Source organism: Accipiter gentilis, chromosome 2, assembly GCF_929443795.1.
Source record: "Accipiter gentilis chromosome 2, bAccGen1.1, whole genome shotgun sequence".
NCBI lineage: Eukaryota > Metazoa > Chordata > Aves > Accipitriformes > Accipitridae > Astur > Astur gentilis.
In genome coordinates, this window is record NC_064881.1 from 42,779,201 (window position 1) to 42,804,026 (window position 24,826).

A 24,826-nucleotide genomic window follows, 5' to 3' on the forward strand; every position below is an offset into this window, starting at 1 on the left:
CAATGCTTATGGCTGTTGACCGGAAGAGTGAAAAATACAGAGCTCACACACAGCCTCACAAGACAGATGGCCAAATTCTTCATGATCTACCAGCCTGTGGTTAAGATGCTCCAGTCAGACTTCTCCACTATGAAACTGATATGTCCCATAATTTCAGTTACAGAAAAGGAGTTCGAGACACTTGTGTTGAAAGTTGATCAGTCACTTGTAGATGTCATCTCTTCTGCCTGCAGACACTGGGTTATCACAGTGGGGGGGGACTGCAATATGTCTTAAGCGGTAACAACAAAGTGGTGTGTATGTGTGGATAGGAACATGTATTACACTGGGAGCTTAAAAACGATCCTCTCATTAACTCCATGCTCTAGACGCACTCAATTCCTTCTTGTCCTAGGGGAAAGGAGTAGAAGTCACTGAACCTGCAGCCATAGCTTGCCCTTCTGTAAAATGGGAGCCATTCTTTGGAGCTAAGTCACACACAGAGCACTTTGAAGATGAAAGCTGCTACGGTCTTAACCACAAAGCTACCAGACATTTTGTCTCCAGTCCTTCGAAGCATCTCAGCATTCAAGCTATCTCGCAGCCCAGCAGGAAGAAGTCAATCAACCTCCTTAAAGGTCAGCACAGATGCCAGTGAACAGGGCAGTGCTCGGCACCTCACAGTGTCAAGGTAGACATAATTTTGAAATTGAAAACATACACTTGAAGAGGGAAAAGCATTTCTGTATGTAGCCTAAAGAGGATACTCTACTCTGAAGAGTAGCCTCTTTATGGCACTAACTCAAACCTCTCTGTACCCATCTTTGCATGCTCTGAAGTAGACCAAAAAACCTTTTTAGATACAATTCCTATTCTGCTCTCTGCCATGTAATGCTTTCTGCTTATCTTCAAGACCACACTGTCTCTGGGTAGACCATGAACCTTAAAAATATTTTTCAGAAGTTGAAAAAACACAGGCTGTTAAGCAGAAGATGCTATTTACAGATTCACAGGAATACTCCCTCAACTGTTGCAACTTCAGTACTTTGAAAAAACATAGCAAAAAAAAAAAATTGGGTTTTTTAGGTATTTTATATCAAAGATTTTGGTACAGCTCATGCACACTCAGAACCGAGGAAGGAAGTAGCAAACTCTCCCGAATATTGCCCTCTGTTAGGTATTAACCAGCACCAAGCCTGTAATTACACAGACTTCTTGTCCTCCAACATTTGTTCAGTCAATTGTGTTCCATGCAGTACTGCACAACTCCTTCCACACTTACAACCTCGCAAACCCTATTATGCAGCTCTCGGCATCCTGCCAGATCCAAAAGGAGTACTCTTACAAGACATTAAAAATCCTTGCCCTGGGTATGTCATAGAATAAGCCAGCCGCGTACACACTTAAATAGCGAATGCTCAGCAGTTGTATAAATTGTTAACGCTCACACAAGAGTATTTGGATCAAGAAAGAATGTGTCCCTAAAAAAATAAATTACTTGTGAGCAAGTGTGTTCCTGGCTATGCCCTGTTGCTTGAACCCCAGTATAGTATTTAAGCAGGCATGCAGTGGCTCTCTTCCTGCACCATCCTTCAGCCTTCGCTGCACATCAATCCCTCCCCCTCCGAGATGTTTACAGAAAGATACTGCAGCTGCTTAGAAAAGGCAAGGAATTTCAGCCTACACAAACCAACCATTTGGGCAAGCAGATTGTTGGGAGGCAGCAAGGGTAAGAAATCAGTGCAGCCAGCTAAGCCCAAAATGCCTTGGTGGTAAAACCTTTAAGGAAAAAAATAAAAATTGGGAAGAAAAGCTGCATAGAGCGGAAATGAACTCATTTCACACTTTTTGGGGAAGGGGAAGAAACATCGATTTGCTAGGTTTGGAATAGATCAGTTGCCCTAAAGACCATCATTGAAAGGGACATGCCAGTGCAACATAGCACGCGTGGGAAAGGGAGGACAGGGATGCCCTTTCCTCTCCAAGCCTGTATCTGTCTGCTGCACATGAAACCTTTGTTTTTCCTTACAATAGTTACCATCCTTAAAAGCTGGATTGAAACTAGACCTTAAAATCATTGAGCTGAAGATTCCTAATCTCCACAGAGACCCCAAGCTTCAAATAAAGCACAGCTGCAGAAGAGCTGTCGTATTACGACCTGTCAGGGTAAAACAAATTTGCTCGGATTCTCTGACACACATGGGCTGTCCCTTGGATTAACATGAATGCAGAGGACCTGCAGCTGTACTCGCCGTAGTAACTGTCTCAGCTTTTCTACTTGTTCCATTTAATATTTTTTTCCACTCAGTTTATATTACTTGTGTGAATAGCACGAGGCCATCCCTCGCAAGTAAATCCTGCCTACTTAACAAATGGCTCTTAATCCTTGATGTGGCCACCCCCCAGCTCCATCTTCCACAAAAAGCACGATTAAGGTGCTGCTTCTCACCAGTCACTTCCCAACAGAAGATAAGAGGCTGCAAAAACATAAATGTTTCTCATGCCCCTATGTTCATATCTTTCCCTTCTGCTTTGACCAAGAGCTTTGCATGGCTGAAAGCAGAGGCACTCCACCATCTCGTCCAAGAGTCCCAGCAGCAGCAATGGAGTGAAGGGAAGTGTTCACCTCCATTAAAGCAGAGGTTACTGCCAAAAGCAAAAGGCTGATTTTATTGAGTTCTCAGCTAAATGACTACAAATAAGGCATGTACACTTAAAATAAAAGAATTTTTAAAGTTTTCTAAAATTTCACTCCTCTGTTGGGAGCCTTGTTTTTGTTCACTGCCAGGACAATGTTTGCAGTCCCCCTCATACCTGCATGTCCCTCACATGTGGAGAGACGAGTGAGACCAATTGGTAATCCGCACCAGACCCATAAAAATTTAGTAAATCCTCCCACTTGGTATAAATGAAGTCGCAGACAACTTGTGTTCGTCCAACTGTTCATTACTCCTCTCCCCCCCCCCCCCCAGCCCAACCCAAGGGTGTCAGGTGCCATACACATATGGCAAGCCCCTGCCCTGCCAAAACACGCGCTGGCAGAAGAGGCGAGACAAATAAAGAACATGCAAAAAGCAAAAGAACCAACATCAACCAAGTGATGAACTACAAACACTGCCAATTTCAGTGTTTTCAGAGGTGTTTTCTTGTTTTCCTTTTTCCTTTGAGATAGCAGAGAACAATGCGACTAAAAGCAACGTAAAGTTAAGACTCAGAAGGAAAAGCAGCATTGAAGAGAATCTGCTCTGCATGAGAAGACAAGATCTTTTGAAACCCATCCACAACAGGCCCTCCCAAAAACTACCTGCACTGATTTGCTTTGCACTACAAGAAATATTGAAATTAACAGCATATTACAGCATCTCATTTCTCAATTGCCAGAAATGAGTTACAAACCATTCAGATCAAATACTCCCTTCCCACAGGGAGCTACAGAAAGTATGCCATGTTCAAAGAGGAACCGCACAGCATTTGCATGCAGCACACAAAACTACTCAGAGGGGACATACACGTTTTGTTTTTGCTTTTATAAACTTTGATTGCTTTGAAAAAGATCTTGCATAAGCATGTAACAAATTGTAAGCGCCACGTACTCAGTGAGGTATCATAGGAAACACCAGGGCTGTGACAATGGACCAAAACTTAAGGATGGGATGGACAGACGTTTTCCCACCTTTATGATTCTTTAATCTGATCCTGAAATCTCAAAGCATCCATCAAATTCCCATTGTGGACTTTCCACAAACAACCCTGTCACCATGCACACCACATACTACTTAACAAATGTGACCCTTGTTTTGCACAGAAGACATGGACTTCCCTTGTCAGGGGACTGAAGTTCCAGATGTACATTAAAGTGCTGTATAAATGGGATGTTTACTAACCATTCTTATATTTAACTCGGCAACATCATCTCTCTAAATCACTTAGCTTCACGCTGAATTATTTTGGAGCTTGTTCTGTTGAGTATTAACCTGTCCTGAAACCAGGACAAAATTATTTTTGGTAGAGGATGGAGAGAAATTTGGAGCGTATGGAGAAAATATTAAAGGCAATTCAAGAGACCTCAGCCAGCAAGAGATAATCTTGCTATCAAAAAAAATGTGATGTGTTAGTGACACCAGCATATATTGCCCTCATTAAGTTTCAAAGTTAATACAGTACGGGGACAAATGGAAACAATCACATTATTCAGGATTGTAATTCCAGTTTCTGTAACCTTGTCAAGATCAAGGGGAGCTCAAAATTAACAACAGGTACACCTGAGATAGTTCAGCGTTACTGTGAAGAAAGAGAAAAATCAGTCCATGCGTACTGTATCTTCATCACCTCAGCTGCAGCACCCATCTGCATCCGCTGGCAAGACTTCAGAGTAATTTTAACATGCTGTTGATTAACCCTACCATCTTTACAATGAAGTTTAAGGCAGAGTAATACATATGATAAAAAGAACCTGCGAATTATTTAGTTAAAAAAAAGGCAGATGCTGCAGCAAATCCCTCAGCACTGCAGGGCATGTGGGGCCTTGATCACAGCCTGCGATGAGAAACAGGCACAGATAGTGCACTTGGGTATGTGTGGGCAGACCCCTACGCAACATCTCCAAGATTCTGCCAGAAACCTGCCCACACAGACCTGACTGCATGAAACAGCACTTAAAATACTAATTTTCACTTTACTACTAAAGGTATGATTAGTTGAAAGGCTCTGGTTAGCTGTCAAAAAATAGCTACTTTTTTTTCTTAGAAATTGTCACGATCCTTTGTGCTCAGTTCACAAAGAATCCTAATGCACCTCATCAGCAGTATGGCATTAGCTGCATCAAACTGAACTACAGGTAAAAATTATTTGTGCTACTCATGCTAAACAATGAGCAGATTTTTTAAGTCACCACCACACTGCTAAATATCTCCTATAATTCCTTCCAGACCTCCCCCCCCCACCCCCCTCAGTAATTGCCAGTTCACAAAACAGGTTCCACTACTATGGAGGATTGAGAAAAATATATTCACACCTGTGCCCATCTCCATAAGCTCATGTCAACATGTTTCTGATGAGCAGCATTCCCATGCAAATAACAATGTGTAAAGGAACAAAAAAATAAATCCACGTAGCAAAGACCCATTTGCTCAAGAGCAAGAAAAAAAAAATGCATCACTTATGGAGAGAAGCAGAGAATAAATATACTCTGTGTCCCTCCGTGATGAAACCCAAAACCGCACTTCATCTGGAACAGAACATCTCCTGCGTGTTCCCTGCACAGCCCACTAAAACGATTCCAAGATTTGTGATTGTTTCCTGCCTTTTCTTTTTTTTTTTTTTTTTTTTTTGGGGGGGGGGGGTGTATTTTAAAGTGCAGTAATTATTAAAAATACAAGGGGGCTGAGAGCCTGAGGAACACCACCACCAGGACTGCAGCATTGTCTTGACAGATACACACACACACACGCACCCTCTCCTCTCTGCAATCTGCCTGCTCTTGACAAGCCATGCTTTTAATTAAATGTCTCCTAAGATCTGTTGAGAGGGAAATGCATATGAACCCTTGCCAAAAAATAGCTTCTAGTGCAAGCAGCTTCTCCACCCCCCAAAAAATACACTAGAAGCCATTCACCTCTGCCAGGCTCCTTCCTAGAGCAGACCCCGTCCTCCTCCTCCACCACTACTTGGTGGCTCTTTCTCCCGCAGCCCTCCCCGCTCACCACCCCTTGCGCTGATTAAAACACCTAAAGAAATCCCGCGCCCCTGGATGGGAGAAGCACAGCACACACCGCCGCTGCCTTCAAATCCTGTGGCCCCCCCCGTTATCTGTCGTGTCCCTCAGTATCTCCCGACAACTGCATCCTTCCCAGCCGGCCCTGGGAGGAAGACAAGCTGCCCTTGTCCAGGGGAACACTGCAGTATTCTGCAGTACGGCCGCACGCTGGAGGCAGGGCACCCCGAGCCCTGGGGTTTGGGGGAGGCACGACTGGCAGAAGACAGCAACGCTTTTACGCTATTTATTTCCACGAGCGAAGGGCAGGAGGCATCCGCTCGCCCAGATAAAAACCTGCAGAAGTGCCCTTGGCTGCCAAGGAGAGATGGGGAGCGCCTCTCTCCAAGGGACCCTTTGGCAGAAGGGGTGGGCACAGCCCGAGATTTCTGGTGGCTGGTAGAGAGGAGACACCCGGCAACTTGAGACCTTTGCATTCATCCACAGAAAGCAGCAAATACCACCTCCACGAGCATGAAAATAATACCACGTAACCGACTGAGCAGCAATTTTAATCCAGGCACGCATCAACTTCTGAGCATCTCCAGGCTGAGATTTTTTTTTTTTTTTTTTTTTTCCATCGTGCCCACCAGCATGGCACCGAAACCCCTACATTGCCCTTTCCAGCCCCACCCCACGGCTGACATGCAGGGTGCCCATCTCCTCCACACGACACTCCTGCCTCGCTGCATTTATTCTGTTAACGATCTGACAGCCCAAAACAGCAAAAAAAAAAAAAAAAAAAAAAAGGATTAAAAAAAGAGACAGGTTTGGAAAACGCTGACCCTGGTGCAAGATAACAGCTTGCGTGTTTGAGCAGGAGAGGCAGAGAAGGGGGGAAGCAGGGAGAGGCGATGTCCTGGAAGCAACTCGCAAGCCCCAAACCACGGGGGGCAAAGCGTGTACGTGGGGCCCCTTTCGCCAGGCTGCCTCCACCGCCGGGGGACCCGCACCCGGCATTTGGGGCAGGGACACCCCCCACACCCCCCCGCAGCAGCAGCCCAAGGCCCCGGGGTGGGAGGGAGGTCGCGCCGCCCCCCACCGCCCCCCGGGATGCGGCTGCACCTCACGGTGCGAAGTTTGGCGGGGGCCAGGTGGGGAGGGGAAGGTTTCCTCTCACCTGGGCCCCCCCCGGAGCCTTCGGCCTCTTACCTTCATGTCGCTTATGATGGTCTGGAAGAGCCCTCCGAGCGCACTACATTCCTTCTCTATCACAGCCTCCATTTTCCTCGCTCGAGCACACCGGAGGAGGCAGAAACTGCTGCAATTTCACTACTAAGCTAATGAAAAAATGAGACACCACGGTGTCCCACCTCACAAAAAAAAAAAAAAAAAAAAAAACCGGGGAGGGGGGAACGGGGGGGGACGGGACACGAACAGGCCGATGTAGGCAACAAGGGGGAGGGGGGGGGAACCCACAACCGAAAAACCCCACGCACCTGAACCCCTATCTGCCTACACCTCTAAAAATTTATAAACGGAGGGAAGAAAAAAAAAAAAAAAAAAGACAAAATCCAGTGCTACCGGCGCCTCTCTCCTACGCGCACCTCCCCGCCCCGCTCCGGAGCGCCCGGGGACTCGCAGCCGAGCGGGCACTGCCCTCCCACGCAGGGGCACCCACTGAACCCATCGCTGCGCCTAACGGCCCCGGACACGGACACGGACACGGCCCCCCGCGCCTCCCGGCACGGCGGCGCGCTCAGGGCAGCGGGAGCCCGCAGCCCGCCCGCTCCGCGGCGCCGGGCAGATGCCTCAAAAATAAGGGAGGGCCAAAAAAAAAAAAAAAAAAAAAAAAAGAAAAGAATATAAATAAACATAACCTATATCTATTTAAAAAGAGAGGAGATTGCGCCTTAAGCCGGCCCTCGGGGCGCAACCTAGGGGATCCCTGCCAGCCCCAGCGGACCGGGCTGCAGCGAACGCGCCCGACCCGCTGCCTGCCCTCTCCAGAAAAGCCCGGCCCCTCCGACCGACAGACCGACGGACCGACCGACCGACCGACCCACCGCCGCTCCCCCGGCGGCAGCGCCGCCCGCCCCCGCCCGCCCGCGCGGAACGCCCCGCCCCGCCCCGCCCCGCCTCGCGCGTCACCAGCGCGGCCGCTGATTGGCCCCGCGAGGCCGATGGGCGCCAGGTTCGCGCCCCCCGCTGCCGGCGCGCGCGCTGCCGGGGAGCGAGCGGACCCCCCCCCCCCCCCCCCACCACCACCCTCCCGCTGTGGGAGGAGGGGGGGTGGGGGGGTGTGCAGGCGTCGAGGCCGTGGTCCCGCCGGGAGCCGGGTCCCGTCCCTCGGAGCAAGAGCCGCCTGCAATGTTTAGCATCCGGCGAAGAAGGTTTTGATTGGTTTTTTTTCTGGACGGTCACCGAAATTGCCAAAAATTCGGCTGTTTCTGGTGAAGAACGTGGGCCTCGGCCCACCGATTTAGAACGGCTGAGCTGAAAGCGCTCAGAGAAGTTACGAGCAACGGAAGGTACATCCCACAGCAGCTCTCATCGTAGATTATCCGGGGCTGTTCATTCACCCTGTCCCGCAGACGCAAGACCGCGTCGGAGGGTCTTAGTTACACAAAACATGGGTTTCTTCAAGTAATTCCGCTCTCGCGTTCGCCGTGCCAAATTTTGCAGAACGGCGTGGTCAACGTTACGTCCTTGCTCCGTCACACGGACGGACGTTAAGCAGCGCTCGTCTCTTTTGGGGAGCTGAGGTCTACAGATCTACGGGACAGCCACGCTCCTGGGGAAACGGGCTGCGCTGCTGCGCGATTTGGTAAGAACCAGGTGTCGAAACGGGAAAATCCAAGTGTGGAAGAATAAGGCTTAGACCGTGAGGTGAGGAGGGGTGTCCGTCCTCATGTGTACATACACACAACAGGTACGTGCACAACACGACTGAGAGGGAAGTTTAGAAATTTGAGTTAATAAAATTCATCCTACAGACTCTGCCTGAGAAGAGCCAGTGCGCGCCCCATCGTATTTTGCTTCGTTTCAGGCAGTATCTAGGTACGTGCGCGTGACGGATTACGTTCTCCGTGTTAGTTTAGCACCGAAGGAAAAGGCTGGAGAGCTGCCCTGCCTCCGGCGGGGCCGTGGCACCACAGGCTGCCGCAGAAATTTCCCCTCTGCTTTTCCCCACTTCACTGCAGGGAGGAAACACCCCACCCAGGTCGGACCGAGCGATTAATTTTGTGGGTCTGCACGACCCTCGCTCCCAAAGAGGAGCCCAGGAAACGTCCCCAGCGGCTCGTGGTAACGACGCCGGCTCATCGCGTGCAGAGCTTCGGGTGCCGTCACACAACCGGCGTCACGGCGTTCCCCTGGGACAGGGTCGCATCCAGCAATTTGGCAGGGAAAGTTGGTGGCCTACTTTGCTTTCTTCAGCCGCTCCGTTTCTGGGATGATCCTTGTTTTAGCACAAGCAGTATTTTGGCCAACCTCCCTTCTGGGAATGAGAATTTCCAGTGTAAAAGGTTGCAGAGTGCACGATGCACAGCAGACAGGAGGGAGAAAAATCTCCTCCTGTAACAAAAAGTCTGTCGTTTAAGGGCTGCGTTAATGCTGGTAGTTCATAAAGCAGGGCTGTCTGCTCTGTAGCGAGCAACAAGCCTTCATACAGTGATGAAACAGCATGCAAGTATACAACAGAAAAATGAAGTAAGCATTTCAAGCCTTGATAAATTACAACAAGTAAATTAGGCATACAGTGTAAGAGAATGGGTTTTTACCTCGCGAATTCGAAAGGAGAGACCGTGCACATCACTGGTCATGATGAGTAACTTGCTAAACCACTGTAATTGGAGTGTACCCAGTCACAACCTCGAAAGACCTTATCAAAACTGTTCAGGTGGAATATTTTTCTGTCAGAAGGTGCTAGGTGCGTGAAAAATGGAGGCATGGTGATTTCAACAAGCGTCGTAATCATAGGACAAAAATTCAAAATGCAAAAATATTTGTTCTTTCTGGTATTTTTTATTTCAAAACCTATTTTGTTAAATTTTCATTGTCTATATCACTTAGAATAATGATTGTGTTAATTTTACACATTTTTCTTTGTTTGTAGCATAACACAGCTAAAAATAAGGTAAGGACAAATAACCTAAGGGCATCAAAATAGGGTCTTGATAACTGAATTATTTATTTTTTTCCTTTTGTATTGAAGGAAATTTCAGACTTTTAATTTTATTCTGCCTTTTAGTGACTTAATGATAGAATTTTCTGCGGGATGACAATTCAGCTTCAACCAGCTGTAGAGTGAGAGTTAACGTTTTTCTTTAAAGACCTGAGTCCAAATGGTTGTTTAAAGTGCGAGTAAAAAGTAGTTTGGTGATGTTGCGGTAGCGTCGGGTTACCATCTGTCACATTATTTCTGGGATCTGCTTGATTGATTCCTAGCAAATCACTTCCTGCGAGCATTATTTGCAAAACTTTATTATGGGCAAAGGCTATTTCTGTGTTCATGAGCCGTCGTTACTGGGGAACGTTTCATTACCAAGTGATGACATTCTGTAAAATACCCTGGTGCATGGGCAAATGCCAGCACCACTTCTTGACAGTGGGTTGGCTGAGTGCATCTTACTCGGCAACCCCCAACAGATGTCAACCTTAAAATTTGTCAACGGCACAATGGTAGCCCACGTTCTGACATCCTTCAACACATCGGGTGCTCTGCTGACAAGAAGCCTATTCCACTGAAACTGCAAGAAGGCTGATGGTTAAGAAAGAATTTCTCCAGAGATAAGGGGGATAAGGTTGAGCAACGACTTGGTCACTTTGCCTGGCCTGGGTTATTCCTGCTGCTCCCCTCCGTGCTGTGCACCAAGGTGCAAAGTACAGCCAGAGTGAACCAGGGGACAAATCCGTGAGGGTCAGCGAGTCCGCAGCGTGTTGTTTCCAGGTCTGCCTTATGGCCAGAATATATCCATTCCCATTCCTGTGCCTTGCTTTCTCCTTCTGTAAAATGAAAATCCCAATTCTTAAAAGCATTCTGAGTGTTTTTACACCAAGCACAAGCGTGAAATGTCATTGCAATCAGAACAAATACATACTCTGTCAATGTGCCGTAAAACATTTAACTGTGGTGCTTATTTAGGTCCTGATCTTACAAAGATTTAAGCCCACTTATGAATGCAAGTATCCCCGTGGAAGACTAGATTACACATGCACTTAAGTGTTATCAGATTGAAGTCATAGAACAACAATCACAAAAGGTACTTAATCACCTTTAAATTACAGTGTTCCTAATTTAGCTAATATTATTCCCCAAGGAAAAATTGCCTCATCTAGCATACAATCAAGAAAGAATCAAGGGCTGTTCCTTCAAGTGGTTGACAGTTCGAAAAGATATATGATTTTTTAAAAATAGGTTGCTAAAGGCTGAACTATTTAATTGAATTACCTCCTTAAGAAATTGATGCTAATTAATATTATAATACTCCACTACATTGCCACAGAATCTTTCATCCTCCAGCCTTCGTAAAATATGTTAATAAACTTGAAAAACAAATGTATGCCTTTTTTTTTTTTTTTAATGGAACTAGCATTCTGTCCCTGTTTGAGGCTTTCTAATAATGATTTATATCTTGAAGAATGATGGTGTTTTCCTCTTTATAGACTGAGGCAAAAGAGCCCAAGAGCTTCCAAGAGACAGAGTCCCTGACATGATTTCCTTCAGTCCTCAAGCTGCTCACCAGGTACAATCCCACTCTGTCCATAAAAGCAGATGAGCTCACTTTACAATGCCTAATTGGGTGGAGAGGTAAGATGGCAGGCAATACAGCCAGAAAGATGACAAAAGGCACTGATGAAAAATGGAGCAAACCCAACAGAATCCATGTAAGCCAGCTGTCCCTACAGCATTACAAATATTAAATAGTGACCCCTCCTTATCACAAGTAAAAAATCTGCATTATATCTAACGAGGCTTAATTATTCACTGGTCGTGGGGACCTGGTGAGGGAGAATTCACTTTTTTTTCGGGAGCAGGTGTTTACAGACTCTGGTTTCAGAACATAAGAAATAGCAATATTGTGGTTCTCCAGCTTTATTCGGGTTATTTTTATGTCCCAAATTGTTTTTAAATTACCAAGTAGCATTGCTGTAGTGAGGGTACCTCTGCAATCATTTCTGCTCGCTGCTTGCTGGCAAAATAACAGCTGCTATTGCTTTACCAGGATTGATTTCCATAGAACAGCTCCATCTAAAGCCTACCTACAGGCAACAACTCTGCAGCAAAATATCAATGCGGTCTCATTTTCGGCTGTAAGCTTTTCTCAGAAGAAAAAAACCCACCTTTTCAGCAAAGTCCAACACGGGATGTCATTCATTCAGAGCACATAGAGGATGAGATGCTTATTTTTAAGGGACTAAATTAGTCTTCCACTTCCCCCCTCACCAACAAGTAGGGAAAAAAAAGTCCTTCCCCCAGCTATCTCTGTGCACAGAGCACAAAAGCTGAGAATCAGGGTTTGCGTGTTATATCAAGGGCTTTACAGACAGGCCACGCTTTTCCGTAGTGGGAATGTGAAATGTTCTTGCTCACATTTGCCATCTCAGGCTGGGTAGATTCAGAAAAGGTGCTCAGGTCTATCACCTCCTTCCAAGCAACGCTCCTGCCATCGCATGCACTCGCGTGACGAACCTCAATAAGCGGCATGGGGGGGTTCCCATGGCCGAGGTTACGTGGGCACTTTCATCCTGTGCAAGTCCACACTAGCACCGACAGCGTGTTTCCACGCTCACCGCTCAGCCGTGGCCTCCTTCCCATGCCGTCCCATGCCACCAGCACCAGAGCTCCGAGCGCCGTATGATGGGTCACGCAGGGACCTGATTTGGCTAAAAACTAAGCCTACAACAAAAGGTTATATTAGCCCAGAAGAGGACCCTGCCTTTTTGTGTTTCACAAAGAAGCGGCAGCCTGTATAACCATTGCCATTCCCCGGTAGATACCTTCTTGTTTCTTATCTACAGCCAACACAGGTCTAAATATCCAGAACTGTTGATCTGAACCCTCTTTCAAACTGGCTTCATTACCTCGTGTCAGGTTCTGGCGCAGACGCGTTCACTGCACAAAAACTGGCCTTGCTTTCACATTTTAAAGCTGTTTAGGTGATGCATCTTCAAGTCACACCCCAAATTAATTTGGATAAAATTTCCTGAGTGCACCTGTGTAGACAAGCAGTAAGTTTAAAAAAAAACCCAGGTTGTATTTGCCGTTACATACATGCTTAAACGCTCTGAAGGAGTAAAGCCTATAATAGGTGTCACTTTTACAAATAGTTCATGTTCTCTTCTTTAAAGCAACATCAACTTTGACTTCAGTATAATTACACATACATATCAAAGTTGCCTGTTGGGCTGTATCTTCAGCACATACAGTAGTCCAAGCCTCTGTTGGCCGTTTCTCCCTTTAGGTGTGGTATAAAATGAAGCTGAGTTCTTCTGTACTTCCCATCAAGCAACAATTTTTAGTAGGTCACTATTCCTGAAATCTCTGAGATCCGTATTTATTGCTATGCACAGAACTCAGTGTGTTGAACCACCTCAGGACACAGTCATGTGAACCATAATGCAACACTTTCTCCTATAAAAGAAAACATTATTTTTTGCCAGTTCATAAATCCAGCTTTTAAAACAAGCATTACATTCACAAAGAAATGGTTTAAAAAAAAAAAATGAAACGTAATAGAAAAAAAATAAATCGTATTTCAATGGGCAGGCTTCCAACACTGTGTAAGTGTGGAATAGTCAGGCTTCTTTTTTTTTTTTCCCTATCTCTTTATTTATGTTTAGGTTTTGAAATTCTGATGAAAACAATTTGAATGCTAACGCTCTTTTCCAGACCTAGACACCTGGGATGTCAGTAAGGAGAAATTGTTAGGTAGAGGTTTCTGCGATGAGTCCAAGCTAAAGTTCGCCTGCAGACTCTGTGGCCAGAAAGCATTTTGGGGAGATAAGATCATGCTGAGAGCCTGCTATGTACAGTTTCTTCAAAAACAGAAACAGAAGACTTAGAAACAAGAGGAGCCCTTCTAATGAAGCAAAGAAGATAGACAAAAAGAAAAATCTAGTCTACTGGTCCAAATAATACAGGCAGACTAGCACGTACTGGAATTTGGGACCAAAACCAAAGTGAGCTGACATGAGGACATACTGCAGGGAGGGACAAGCACAGCGATGAATGGTGCCATTGTGTGACTATTTTAATTAATTTTTGTAATGAAGCCAAAGCTCTAATTTACCACATCCCAAAAGTAAATAGAAAAGGTTATGACCTTAATTTCAGAGGTGGGGAAGGAAAACCTAATTGCTAAGTAGTCAGCTGTCACTCGTTATTGCAAGTGGATAGCTTCACTCAGTGTGTTACTATGAATAGTCCAGATTCAACAGTCAAAATAGTGGGTAATGACAGTTTCGTTCCCTCTCCCCTTCATCTTCTTTCCAAGTCTTTGATTAGTAACATTTTGTACCAGTTTTACCACGTGGACTGCAATACTCCTGACTGCACCAGACTCTGAGTAAACCTGTCTGGGCCACATACATAATAGCCTTTTTTTTGTGTCTTCTTAGTAGGCAAATGTGTGCAACTTTAGCAGGATGCAAAACATACGGAGATGATGGGAGGTCCTTCCTGCCTTCTTACTTTCTGCTACCCCCAAGTGAGTACGGTCCTATGCAAGAGCTAGCAATGGAAAGACAGTTTTTCAATGTAACATGTCTACAAGCAGAAAAAGTGCAAAAGCCACGTCTGTTTCTAACCATGGCCACCAGATAAATACAATTAAATGTGCATTATATGCTGTTCAAAACATGCCGTTCATGCTCTTGTCCCAGTGGGTTGAGGCATAGCAGCAGGAGAGAGAAAGATCCCGTGATTTATGATCTGTGCATGCCCAGTGGGCAGCGTGCTGGTCTCCAAAGCTGTATCTCTTCTGGGGACACTAAGTTTGTCGGCAGAGGTAATATCTTTCATTAGGCCAAGTAGGATATCTGGCAAAAGTAGACAAGCGTTTGAGTGCATGAGCTTTTCCTAAAACCTGTGTAAAATGCAACAAACTTCAAAGCTAAGTGAAGACATTTAAAATACGAAAATTATTTCTGGCTAACATTTGACATTGCTCTTGTGTGAGAAAGCAAAACGTTGGTTTTTTAGAGGACAGCTTCCACATCAGTTTTGGGTTTAGGGCTGCAAATATCCTCCCTGGATATCTGGGTACTTGGTTGACATCCACATCTTTTGGCCTTTTGTATCCGAATCCCATGGCAACGCTGATTTCCCAGCCTGTGCTCCGCCAAGCAGGGATGGGTGAGCAGGGCCGATGGGTGTTAGTTCCAGCCGACGGAGGCTGCGGCGCAGGGTCCCCTCCCACGATGCTGCTTGAAAGGGGGAGCAGATTTTACGCCCTTCAGTTGCAAAAGGAACACTTGGCTCCACCGTCAAGGCTGGCCTTCGGCTCTGTAGATCTCAGTCATCTGCAAAGAATTGCTGCACGCTGACCTAGATACTCCGTCAGCTCTGCTGCAGCACTGGCTTGGTGACGAGGCTGCCATTTCCCTCGTCTCTGCTCTGCCCTATATCCTGACTTGGAGATTAAAAAAAAAAGAGGGACAAATTAATGTTAAACAGAATAGCATTTTCCTCCAATGATTTTTCTGGAAAACAGAGTTTTCCAGTTTTAATCTTCCCCTACTGCTGCCCTTCCCTGCCATCTCATGACATTGCTTTATCTCAGAAATCCTGCCACTTTTCAAACATACGCTGTCCTCAAGAGAAGAGAAACGTGCCACCTCCATTCCCTCCCTTCCTTGCGTCTCCACCATGTGCTCCACAGTACATCAACAGAGAGCGGGGAGGGCAATTTGTGAGATTAAAAGGGCGAGGGTAAGCCTGGACCTCTGACAGCAGCCACCTGAGATGTCTGCATTGCACTCCGGTGGTGCATCACTAACAGGGCACTCAGTCCAGCTTGAGAAGTACAGCTGATAACACGAAAGTGTCTTTGTAGCTGCTGCTCTGTACTAGATAGGAAATGAAAAAAAGCCCAAGCCCAAACCCAAACCCTTAATTGCCTCTAAAATTTCACTAGGATCAAATTAGATTGGCAAATCTAATTTTTCCTCTAAAATAATTAACAACTGTAAAGGTACAGCTGGGATTACCGGTAAAGGGGAATGTTAATCTTTGCAGACTTGCTGTAGAGGGCTACAGGGGCAACACCAGCAGAGGATCCCAGAAGGCAAACTTTCTCCTCCTTGTTTGCTTCATGTGACAGCGTTAGGCCTTGAGAAGACATAACATCCTGCACCATGATGAAGCACGGTACTGCACTGCCTTGCCTCCCTTGGTGGTTCAAGGACAAAAGCTGCCTGGACCTCAAACCCCCTTGGTTGAACCTGCTGCACTGCAGACTGCTCTGAATAAAATCCCTGCCCTCCTTTCTGCTCCGAACCACGCGGAGACACAGGCTTGGTGCCCTGCTCCTCCATGCCGCTCTCGTGCAGCCTGAAGTGAATCATTCCGACTCAAATGCTGGAACTCCATCCCTTGGCTTCCTATCTTCGTTACGAGGCTACTGCAGCCTCGGAGGGGCCGGCCACCCCTGTGTGCTGCACCAGAGCTATGGTGGGATGGAGAATGTGGTTTCTGCTTGGCGTCGGGAGGGACCGAGTGACCAGTCCCACCGGTCATTCAGCCGTGTATGACAGGAGAAGAGATCATTATCGACAGGTTTTCGTGCAGATTGCTCAGATAAGTGGGGAGAAAATACTGTGAGGCAGAGCAATAAAACTCATAATTTACTCAGCGGGATTTGCAGGGCAATAACACAGAAGTAAGGGAAACAATGTGACTTTATTACAAGATTTTTAAAAACACAACGTTGGAGCCTGATAATTTCTTAGAATTAAAAAAATCCTGTAATGATCAGCATCTTGAGAGAAGTGAGGGATTCCTTGAATTCAGGAGACATCTTTTCTTAAAGAAGGGGGGAGCAAAAACGGAGGTGAGGTCTGACAGCCCTGCCCTGTGCTCTTTGGTTGATGCTTTTCTTCTTGAGGTAATAAAAATAACTGTTTTCAGATGTGATCTTCCTGACGGAGTGACTGTGAAAAGGGCTGGTCTGGGGAGATGTCAGCTCCGTTTTCACCTTATGCTACTTCTCTTTCCTCCCTCACTAACCTCTCATTAAAAGGGCTCTTTCTTTTACATTCACAGTCTTGCCGGGGCCAAATCCTCAACCCCACGGTGAAGTCTGAGTAACAAAGCTGGGTGGAAGGAGGGAGTGATGGGGAAGCTGGGTGGCAGCAGGACTGGGTTTTGAGAAGAGCTCCCCAAGAAACAAGCATGTACAAGATGTTTTCCCACTCCCTGAAGACTTCAGAGCATTTCTGTGGTTAGGGACAGGGGCTGGACTTCATCAGAAGAAGACCGGCAGCCTTGAAAGCCGTTGATTTTTGCTAAGATTGTCAGGTGACAGAGGACACAATGCTCTAAAAATTTGGTGCCCCGCTACTCTGGGGAAAGGCTTCGCCCTGCCCCGTGGCACACGGCTGCATTTCAGCTGAGCAGAACCAAATTGAGCTGGAGCTTGCCCTGGGACAAACCAGTCGGATCTTTTGTTTCTGTCTTTCCCACAAAGGGCTCCTGAAGCTGAGAACTGGTGTGCTTTCTCCAATTCTCAGTGCACATTGCAAAGCCCATCTTCCCCAGGCTGCAAAGGTGGACAGCATGATGTGATCGGACATACAGGTTTGGAGGCTGTGGGATGTTTTAAGCAGGCACGTAAGATTTGACAGCATAGACTGTATTTGGGATTTTTTTTTGAGGGAGAGCCTGTTATTAGAAGCTTTTGTATTCAAATTGTTGAATTAGAGTATCTCACTGAAAAATGTAGATGTATTATTTTTGTATAAAGGTACAAAGTACTCTGCAGAGCACTGCAGCGGCACCAATGATTAAAAATAAGGTAATATGAGAAGCCAGTGAGCTGGTTTGTCTGTCACCTGCCAAGAGTTTAACTTTAGCTGAATTCAGCAACTTTGCTCTTAAAGGTACTGAGCTTTCCAAGTAATAAAGTAAATGCAAAGATGGCAAGCAGTGCATTTAAAATATTTATCAGAGCTAGTGCAATAAATATATTCCATTCCCCCGTTTCTATTTATGAATTTGCTTAAATGCAGCTAGATGAAGTAATTTTACAAGGAGCATAATATTATTCCCTTGCATTAATCATGCATTGATTGCCAATGCAATCTGAGATAGTGGTACCGAAGAACAAATAGGAAATATGCTTCCAGATTTTGTTATTTCTCTCCCACTGTGATCACTCATTGGGCTTGCTTTCTTCCTCTGTCCCATCCATCCATCGCAGGCAAGAAGCTGAGCGTGCCAAGGAGGAATGGTGGTTTGCAATGCATCTGTGCCACGCTGTTGTACGAAAGCTGGTCCTCCCGCTCCCACGTGGACCATACACAGAGGGCACCTTACATGCATGGCTGCTGCAGCACAAGCTCTTTGAAACACTGTGTCAGGCTGTCTCTCTGATATCCCAGTAAAACAGAGGTTTTGGAGCATTAATGTTTCAAGATGTGCATGGTTATTTATACCATTGCAGCCTATGTAATGGCTGAGCCTTGTTCTGCCAGGTTGCGCTTTTATTTCTTCAGGATTCAGTGCACTTTCTTTTGATGCTAGCGGCAAGACTCCCACTTGCGATGCTGGGAGGAGGAATTGTCTATTGTGATAACAGCATATTGTATGTGAAATCTGATAATGAGGATTTTGTAGATATGGCACTGCATTGATTCAGTTGAGTCTTTTCCATGCCTTGATCTGGAGCAAGACCCTCTTGGCTAAACTTAGTCCTTGAAACTAAAGCAGACTTTTCTCAAGTTATTTTTTGCAATGGTCGAAATAGGGAAGGAAAGAAGAAAGAGGGGTGGTTTATATGCTGGGGGCTCCTGCATTTCACAAGCGAGAGGAAAATTTCTGTCTCGAGAGACAGTGGGGCTTTTATCTCCAGGTGGGAGCTGGGAGGCAGGAGCAGGTGTCTCTCACATTGGCAAGCTCTGCGAAAGCCTGTATCCACCTCTGAGCGGAAAGCTCAGCAGGCGTTCCTGCGGTCCACAAATTGTTGCCAGCTGTCAAAGTGAAATGGTTCAGCAGTGAGTCTCCCGGGCTGTCTTCTGGCCAAAATTCAATCGGATTACTAACCAATTGCTCTAGCCTGTCCCAGAAGCTGGAAACCACCATCAGCTGGCTGGTGGGATCTGGTCTCAGTGACAGGCAGCGCTGCCCCTCGCCTGCTGCGATGTGTTTGCAGTAGCTCGCTAGGAGCGGTGGCTCTCCTTGCAGGTCTTACAGATGCAGCTCCCTCTCCTTCCCCAAGATGTAGGAATTACGATTTCCTGAAAAAAATAAAATTAAAAAAAAGGAGGAGGAGAGGACTGAAAGGTGCACTGCTGCAAGCAGCTTTTCTCCAAGCAGTGATTTCTTGGCAAAACATCTTCTGAAACTCCAGGTGCCACGTTCTCCCAAAGCGCTACCACTCACATGTAACTGAAATAGCAAATATCTTTCACCAAAATAAGAAAATTGCTTTTATTTGACATAGTTTGGCTGTTGACAGCTTGGCTGTAGATTGTCATTGAAGTCAAATGAAAGAGACCTGGCCAAGTCTGTAGGTAGCAAGACTAATGGTAGTTTGTAATCAAAAATATTTTGGAAAAGAGAAGGAAGTTTTCTGCTTGGGGACTAAGCCAGGCTCTGATTATTTGTGATTAAAGGCAAGACGTTCATGAGAAACGGATTGTCATAGATACACTTAACCTGTTGCATTTCTTCCCTCTCCCTCTCCGGCGCTGACTGCCTAAGACATGCTGAAGGACTTGGTGATGGATCTTAGTAGGATGCTTCAGCTAAAGTCCCACTTAAGCCCGTTTGTAAGCTGGACCTTCAGCAGGACTCACTTGGAAGAAGTCATTGTCTTCACTTCACTTGTGGGTGCAAAGCAGGCATGTGTCAGTCTTTTCAACATTTTAAGACTAAGTATAAATGTGAAAAAGAAAGCAGGATGCTGTTGAGGCACTTGGCTGATCCTGCTGAGTAAGAAGTGCCAGCGGTGGAGCATTACGAGGCTGAGGCAGAGGGCTGCCTGTGGGCTCCTTTGCACTAAAGGGATGAGACCTGTAAGAGCAAAAGGAAGAGAAGAATGTGGAGATGTGGACACCTGAGGGTATAATCAGGAGCTTCACCCCATGAAAGGGATGGGGGAGGGAGGCTTTGATTCTTTTCTCTCCCACGCACCTTCACTTCCCTTTCTTTTCCTCTCTATTTCTAGTCCTGTGGGGAAAACTTTGCTATTAAAGCAAAGCTCCGGGGAGCTAAAATATATGTAGGGATTCTTTGGAGGACAACTTGGCTCCGGTGAAGTCAGCAGGAGTTTTGGAATCAACTTCAATGGAGGCTGAATTTCACCTTGCTATAATACTGTCCTAAAGCATTTCCAGGACCGTACAAAACACTGCCTGCTCAATGCTGACCTTTCCATCACAACCGTATCGAGCCTGGTACCGTCCTGTGAAATTCACCGTTCTTTTGTGATAAATCACACCCTTCTCTGAAGGGGTAACAACAAATAAATACCCCTTAATCATCGTGAGAATGGGATCAACAGTTTCATGTATCACTGGACACCATGAACAGACCTTTGTAGTTTCAGTGGGAAACTGCTGGAAATTGAATGTTTCTGCAGAGGTTGTTTATTTGAGGGACAACTGGAATATTCCAGTGATCCAGATTTAGTTATTTTTGGTGTCCCTTTCCATAGGGAGTTGGCAACCTATTTAAATCCAGGGGACCATGACTAGCTATTCAAGTTTTGCTCTGCTAGATTTGTGCTGCGTATATTTTGGAAACAATGTCTGCTCTGAGCAGCAGATAGAGTGATGCCACAGCCCACATCAGTGAAAAGCTCTTGTGATTATTTTTTTTTCCTCTTCCATTTCAGTGAAGGCTGTTGTCTGTTCTCCCTCTTTCTGTATTTTATTGCCAATGTGGAATGCTTTAAAAATGCCATTAAGGAATGTGTTACCCAGTAGGATCTACACTGCATTTCACTCTCTATGCTCTTTCCAACAGCAGCCAAGCCCTGAATCTACGATATCATTCTGATGACTGAAAAAGCACAAGCATTTTCTGTTTAGTATGTGTGACTCTGGGGCTATTGACAACAGGCTTCTAATGTAATGTGCAGAGCCCACATTTTCTTAAGTACACAGCAATTTTGACGTGATTGGTCTGATTTTCCGAGGTATTCAAACATCTGAGGATCCCACGCTGACCGACTTCAGCTTCTCAGAAAATGAGACCAGACACCGGAGATTCAACAGTTAGATCCAAAGAACGAGCCTCTCAAATTTGAGAAGTCCAGTGACCACCTCTTTCCTCATCCTCACTTTCCTCTCCCATTCCCGGGAGAATTCAGCCTGATTTCTTCACTTGCACTCTACCTTTCAAAATCACTTCTGGAGCCATTATTTCACCATCCTCGAAGGGGCCTGGGATCGGGGAGTGCATCAGCAGCAAGGAGTGACTCAGCAGCGAGAAGCGGTTTTCAGTTACAAACCTGCCTCCCACGGCAGCTCCGAGCAGGCAGTAATCAGCGTATGCGTGCAACCACGTTGCCTTGGCATGACGAAATGGCAGCCGGTCCTCGTGCAACATCTGCCTCCGCTGTCAGTCTCTCACGTATGCCCGCATAGCACCATCCTCTCAGCAGGCGGGCGCAGGGAGTGGATCTCCCCTTGTGATCCGTTCCCAGCTGGCAGCAAAGGATCCCTCTCCTGCCTCTTCCCCATCTCACTGCTCGCCTGGCTCCGGTCTATGTCTTCCTGCAGACTTCTGCTACTAGTAGGGGGGATCAGCGCTTTGGGAAGCCCCCGGCAGAAGACGGGACTGTGGCCTTTTATACATCGTATACTACTGTACACTAAGATGATGTGATGATGTGCGGTTTCCCGCTGCACTGCTTTGTCACCCCCAAACTCTGCCTCGGGCTGGTTTGGCTCTGTCCTTTGGGACAAGACGGCAGTGGGACTGGGAACAGACTGGCTGTGCAGGAGCAGGATGCTCAGAGATATTCCCACTTGTGGACTCACCGTGTGAGGCTGTAAGGGCTGGTAACTTCTCTGTTGTCTGTATTTAAAGACTAAAAAACCAACTCTGACCTGCCGAGATTAAAATACCTTCAGAGCCTGGGCAGTGTCTTATTAACAGGTTGTTGCCAGAAAAGCAAGAGAAAAAATAAGCTGAAAAAAACCTGTTTCACTTGCCTTGTTCCACTGCCACCTCATTCCCCGTAACCTCTACTTGCCTCCATGGGCTCTTGTATCTCACTTAGCATGTGCAAAAAACCTGGTCGTCCCACCGAGAGACAGAATCCTGGTGCAATGCAGAGGGAACCCTATCAGGTAGCTGTTGTTAAGAGCAAATTTCACTATAAATATTGGTGAAGGACGGAGGAGGTGGGTGATAAACCAAGGGCTAGCACAGAGCATGTCCTGCAGAAGTCACTAGAGCTGATTTGGTGTCTTCAGCAGGAGTCAGACCGGGCACAGGGTCTGGGCCATTTTGTAGACCTCCATCTTCTACTCTTGTGAGCAGTCCTGGAGGAAGATGGTTTTAAAGTCCCTTTCAGACAGTTTTTGGCCAGAGAAATGTATGCATCCGAGATGCTACAGATGATGAGAATTATTTTTGCTAGCACATCTTATTAAGAAATGTCCTTAGTGATACAGTTACTCAGTTCTTTGTTCTGCAAGTTATAATGTGAAAATAAACATTGCTCTGCAAATAGAGAAAGGCTGGTTAGTGTCTACTAAATTCTCAATGAGTAGCACCAAAGCTGTGGCCTGAAGAAGCTACAAAGGTTTTGTCAAATAGGGCTAAAAGGGTCTAAAGCCTAAAGACTGGCCTCTGCTCCTGGAAGAAGCACTGGTGGGATGCTGTATGCTTTAGCATTCTGCTGTGTTCCTTCCAGATGCTGTCTGGCTCCAAGCAGATGATGTCCTCGGTTCCCTACCTGGAGTCTGTATGGTTGACAAGGTAAGCAGAGCATTTCCAGATTGCTGGGGAGGGACGTGATCCTAATTCGGCAGTCCTGCTTCACCTCAGCACCACTCTGTGATCTATCAGAGCTCGTGATGGCAGCCAAAAGGAGGGTAGACAACCGTAACTGTGTCCTGCCTTGTTTTCAGCTGGTGTCATGGCGTTTACTGTGGACTTGCTGATTTCCACAACAGCTACTCACTTCACACGTGCCACTGCTGCTTGGCCACACTGGCCCTTTATTGCAAAGATGGCAACTGGTTGTGTAACATTTTCTGCTGTGAGGAACACAGGCCCTTGCCACTTGCATAAAGAAATTCCTACAGCATAAGTCTATTTGCTTGCGCTTTTTCTCCGTGTACATAACCTATAACTATTTTTATCTAGCTAGGCACGGACCTTTTATCGTTATCTCTGCTTATTTTCAAAAACCTTAACATTTGGCACATATCATATTGGTCCCACTGATTTTGTGTTGCTTTTCTTCCCTATTCCCTTTGTTCCTTGCGTCCTCTCCTCGGTGGATCCCAGCCCATGATCTCCTCCCAAACAGGCACAGGCTGGTTTCAGCGTGTCTGCCCTGCTCTGATTTAACCTAGCCTCTTCCCCCAACCCAAAATTAATAAAACCTTCTCACAATAGTCAGTCACAGTGCTGGTGGCTTATTTCCAGCTCTTAAACTTACAAATCTATTTATAGCTCGAAAGGCTTGAAAAGAGATCATTAAGGGAATACATTTGCAAATGTAGAACAAAGATCTGATTCTGGGAATTTTTTTATGCAATTACTTAGTGTAAATAATAATGTTTGACACCTGCTTTCCTCTCCCATAGAAATCTCAAAGCAGTTCACATCTATGAATTCACTAAGCCACTCTCAGCCTGAGTACAGCAGAGAGAAGAGCTGTCCTTGAGGGTCTTAGACTGATACCATGTTCAGATCAACTAATGTTATTTTTCTTTTAAATTCACTGACTTGCTCTTACTCTGTCTGTGACCCCACTCACGCTCCTCACTTCAGAGGCTGAAGCATGAGTGAATTAGACCTTCACAGATTCGAATTATATAAAAAATACAGCACTACAGTGCTCAACAGTGACATTCAACGGAGACCCTGAGCTCCTCGCTCTGTTCTGAAGCCACTAAGCATTATCATTCATCTATAAAACATAGCACAGTTACACACTGATGCAGAGAGATTATTTTTTCCCTATTTCTTCATTTCCCTTCTCTATTAATGTAATGTGATTTAGGAGCTCCATCCTAGTCCTGCTCTGCAGTGACAACCTGAATACATTTTTTGTGCAAATTACATTTTGTTGTTTACCTTTGACTCTGATGAAAAACTGCAAACTTGCAGTTAGTGTTCAAAAACCAGTGCTAAGTTGGAAAGTTCATGCATTACTTATGGAAATACACTTCAAAACCAGAATTTCTCTTCTGGATCGTGTCTCCACCCAGAGAGATCGAGACTTAGTTAAAAATTACAAACCCCAAACAGGACTCAAGCTGAGAAGGCAGCCACATGAGCTTATCATGATTTTTTTATCCCCAAATTCAGATATTTTCCACTTCCCTGTCACCCTTCAGGTCTAAGTGCCACTTTCCTGCTGGTCATGAAAACTCAGCTGTGTTGTGTGCCAGTTTGCAGTTTCTTCCTCTGGAGTCAGGACAGTGTTACAAGGATGAACACGTTGACTTAACCAAGCAAAGCCATCCACCTGCACCTGATACAGCCCGACAGCTGGTGAAAGCACAGCAAGGCCAGATATTTCAAACGCTAGATACATCCTTTCGTAACCATTTTTCACAAGATATTTCCTTTAAACTTCAAGCCCACGTTCTCCCAAGATGTGTCTTTTGGTAGAAGGGTTGATTTGTACTGAAAAGTTTCTTCTTTCCATGAATCATCCTTTTCATTGAATCTTTACTGTGGGCCTTGACAAAGGTTTCAAAGTCCATTTTGTTTTACCTGAGCAACCACCAACGTGCAGATCA

At 45.9% G+C, this 24,826-nt stretch overlaps 1 protein-coding gene and 1 long non-coding RNA gene across 14 annotated transcripts in view; one reads left to right on the forward strand and one right to left on the reverse strand.

Moving 5' to 3' along the window:
* Positions 1-7,746, reverse strand: part of MTSS1 (MTSS I-BAR domain containing 1) — a 127,773-nt gene extending 120,027 nt beyond the window's left edge. For 8 of the 12 annotated variants that reach the window (XM_049818369.1, XM_049818321.1, XM_049818385.1 and 5 more), the window contains exon 1: positions 6,884-7,745. In XM_049818369.1, the coding sequence (XP_049674326.1) occupies positions 6,884-6,955 (72 nt within the window). In that variant the 5' untranslated portion in view covers positions 6,956-7,745. Of the gene's footprint in view, positions 1-6,883 lie in introns of all 12 variants that reach the window. The other 4 variants (XM_049818356.1, XM_049818336.1, XM_049818329.1 and 1 more) reach the window with 2 other exon arrangements.
* A 236-nt stretch (positions 7,747-7,982) lies between these two features.
* Positions 7,983-22,583, forward strand: LOC126049331 (uncharacterized). 2 transcript variants are annotated; one of them, XR_007509155.1, is made up of 3 exons: positions 7,983-8,603; positions 11,339-11,418; positions 16,938-22,583. It is a non-coding gene; the product is annotated as an uncharacterized LOC126049331 (long non-coding RNA). The 2 variants fall into 2 exon arrangements; XR_007509156.1 differs by lacking the exon at positions 11,339-11,418.
* Positions 22,584-24,826: the final 2,243 nt, after the last annotated feature.